Consider the following 2151-nt stretch of genomic DNA (forward strand, 5'->3'; position numbering starts at 1 on the left):
AAATGAAAATAGGTCATCTTTTATATGGGAATCATATATAAAAGATACAAACATCATTTTCTTTAATATTTTCATCAACATCTTAGATATACACTTGAAAAGCTAGATGAAGATAAAATAAATAGTAAGAAATCCTATGATATGAGTATATTTAAAATAAAGTAATTTTTCATTATTTTATTATGAAAAATTGAATTTTGTATTAAAAATTTAGTCTATTTTTCAGATTTGAGAAATTGAGTTACTTTTATATAAAAGTATTATATTAACTATATTATTTGAGTATATATAATCTTCATATTTCAATTTCATGCTCATATCTTATATGGTGGTGATGTTATTGATTATTTTATAAAGTATCTCTTATATGATGTTCTCATACAAAGTGTACTTATCGTTTCGGTGTGGCGCACCCACATGAGATGTGGGTAAGCAGCGGCACGAGTACAGATTAGTTATATTCTGTATGTAATTCTGTGTATACATAGTTCGTCGTGTAATCGCCGGGTAACCCAGCGTAATTAATTAAATTAGTGGTTATATGAAGGTGGATTTTCCTGTGTTCGAACACATATGGTGTTCAGTCAAGGCCCTGTAGTATTATGTACGGTACAATCACTGTATCAGCTCCTCTCTCTAATGATTATATTTAATAATTATTATCTCATTAATTAACTATCAATTAGTGATTTACTACTCTGTAATGTTCTCTTCTCCTCTGACTTTTTACTGATATCTATTCTTAACTATCAATATCTAGTGGTTATATGTTTAAGCCCCACCGAGAGTTTGCTAAGCTAAGATTTATCACCACGTTCCACTTTTTGAAAGCCGTGCTCAAGTGTAACCCTCGACTCCTGGACGACATTTTGGTTTCCTTTTCTACCACGGGTTAGCTTCTCGGCAGCCATCTGAACCCCGTTCCATGGCCCCTGACCAACCTTCCCATAGACGTTCAACTTCTTGAAACTCCCGAAGAGAACATGGAAGACCTGCAACTTTGACCGTAGCAACTTGCCGGTGTCCCAGGAGATGATGTACGCTTCGTAACTGCAATGCAACTGATTTACCTAGCGTATCTTTTCTCGGGCTTGTGCTAAATTTGACAACTAGGGTTGACCTACCAGTGCATGTCCGCTTGCGGAGCGCTATCCTGTGGAACGATGTCTTGCTGGTGAAGCGTATCATAAAGAATAACCCCAGGTTCCTGGAGAACCCAAACTTCGACGACAAGAGCAATACCTCGCTACATCTCGCAGCGATTATTGGCAACCTGGAAATCGTTGTATGGAACCGCATCTTCATATTTTGTTCCTGGGCCCCCACTAAAACACAATTCCTAGAAACTCCTTGTATCATTCGGCCACGACTCATGCACCCCTCGAATCTTGGAGAGCGGCTTCGATGCGGCCCCCGGCATCAGCGTGAATACTGATGGAGCTACACCTCTCCACCTTGCAGCTGCTCATTCCCACACCTCCTGTGTCCAATTCCTGTGCACTCAGTTCCCCCAAACCATCGACCGGCCTGACCATAATGGCGCCACACCCCTCATGCTTGCGGCTCAAAACTCCAACGTATCCCACCCGGCGCAAAGCACATGCCTAATTCCTCCGAAGCAGCGCCCGCGTTCCTCTTCCAATTCCTCAGAAGATACAAGTACCATTGCAACGCTTCTCAGACAAGATGCGTCCGTCACGCTTGCAGATAACGTCGGCAACACCGCCTTGCATTATGCTAGTGCATGGGGAAATTTGAAGGCATTCCGGCTCCTGGTATCAGCGGGTGCACCTTCCCTAGCTCTCAATCATGCGATGTGCACTCCCGCAGACTATGCATTAAGCATACAAGCACGCGTATATTTCCACAGCCTGATTTCGGAATTCGAACGACTCAAAGTCGAGTCTCCCCAGCTACAACCACCACCACCACAACAGCAGGAGCAACAGCGAAAGCCGAAAATTAAGCTATCGTTGAACGTTAATGATGGCGATTTGAACCGGTCCCCACCCGGCGTAGTAACGCAACAAAGGAACCTATCGCCTATCTCTCCAACGGGGAAGAGGCTACCTAACCAAGCGGGTTTAAGCACCTCAAGGCCGACGAAGGTTACACCATCTCTAGGCTCCGTGCGGTCGGTGAGCAGAAAAC

General features: G+C 43.1%; 1 protein-coding gene across 1 annotated transcript; it reads right to left on the reverse strand.

Moving 5' to 3' along the window:
• Nucleotides 1–797: 797 nt before the first annotated feature.
• On the reverse strand, nt 798–1299 carry HCAG_01244 (predicted protein; the record flags this gene model as incomplete). Its single annotated transcript, XM_001544147.1, has 2 exons — nt 798–1042; nt 1125–1299. The coding sequence occupies 2 exons, from the start codon at nt 1297–1299 to the stop codon at nt 798–800; spliced, it is 420 nt and encodes a 139-aa protein (XP_001544197.1).
• Between the last annotated feature and the right edge of the window lie 852 nt (nt 1300–2151).

This window comes from Histoplasma capsulatum, genomic scaffold (genome assembly GCF_000149585.1).
Source record: "Histoplasma capsulatum NAm1 scaffold_1 genomic scaffold, whole genome shotgun sequence".
Lineage (NCBI taxonomy): Eukaryota > Fungi > Ascomycota > Eurotiomycetes > Onygenales > Ajellomycetaceae > Histoplasma > Histoplasma mississippiense.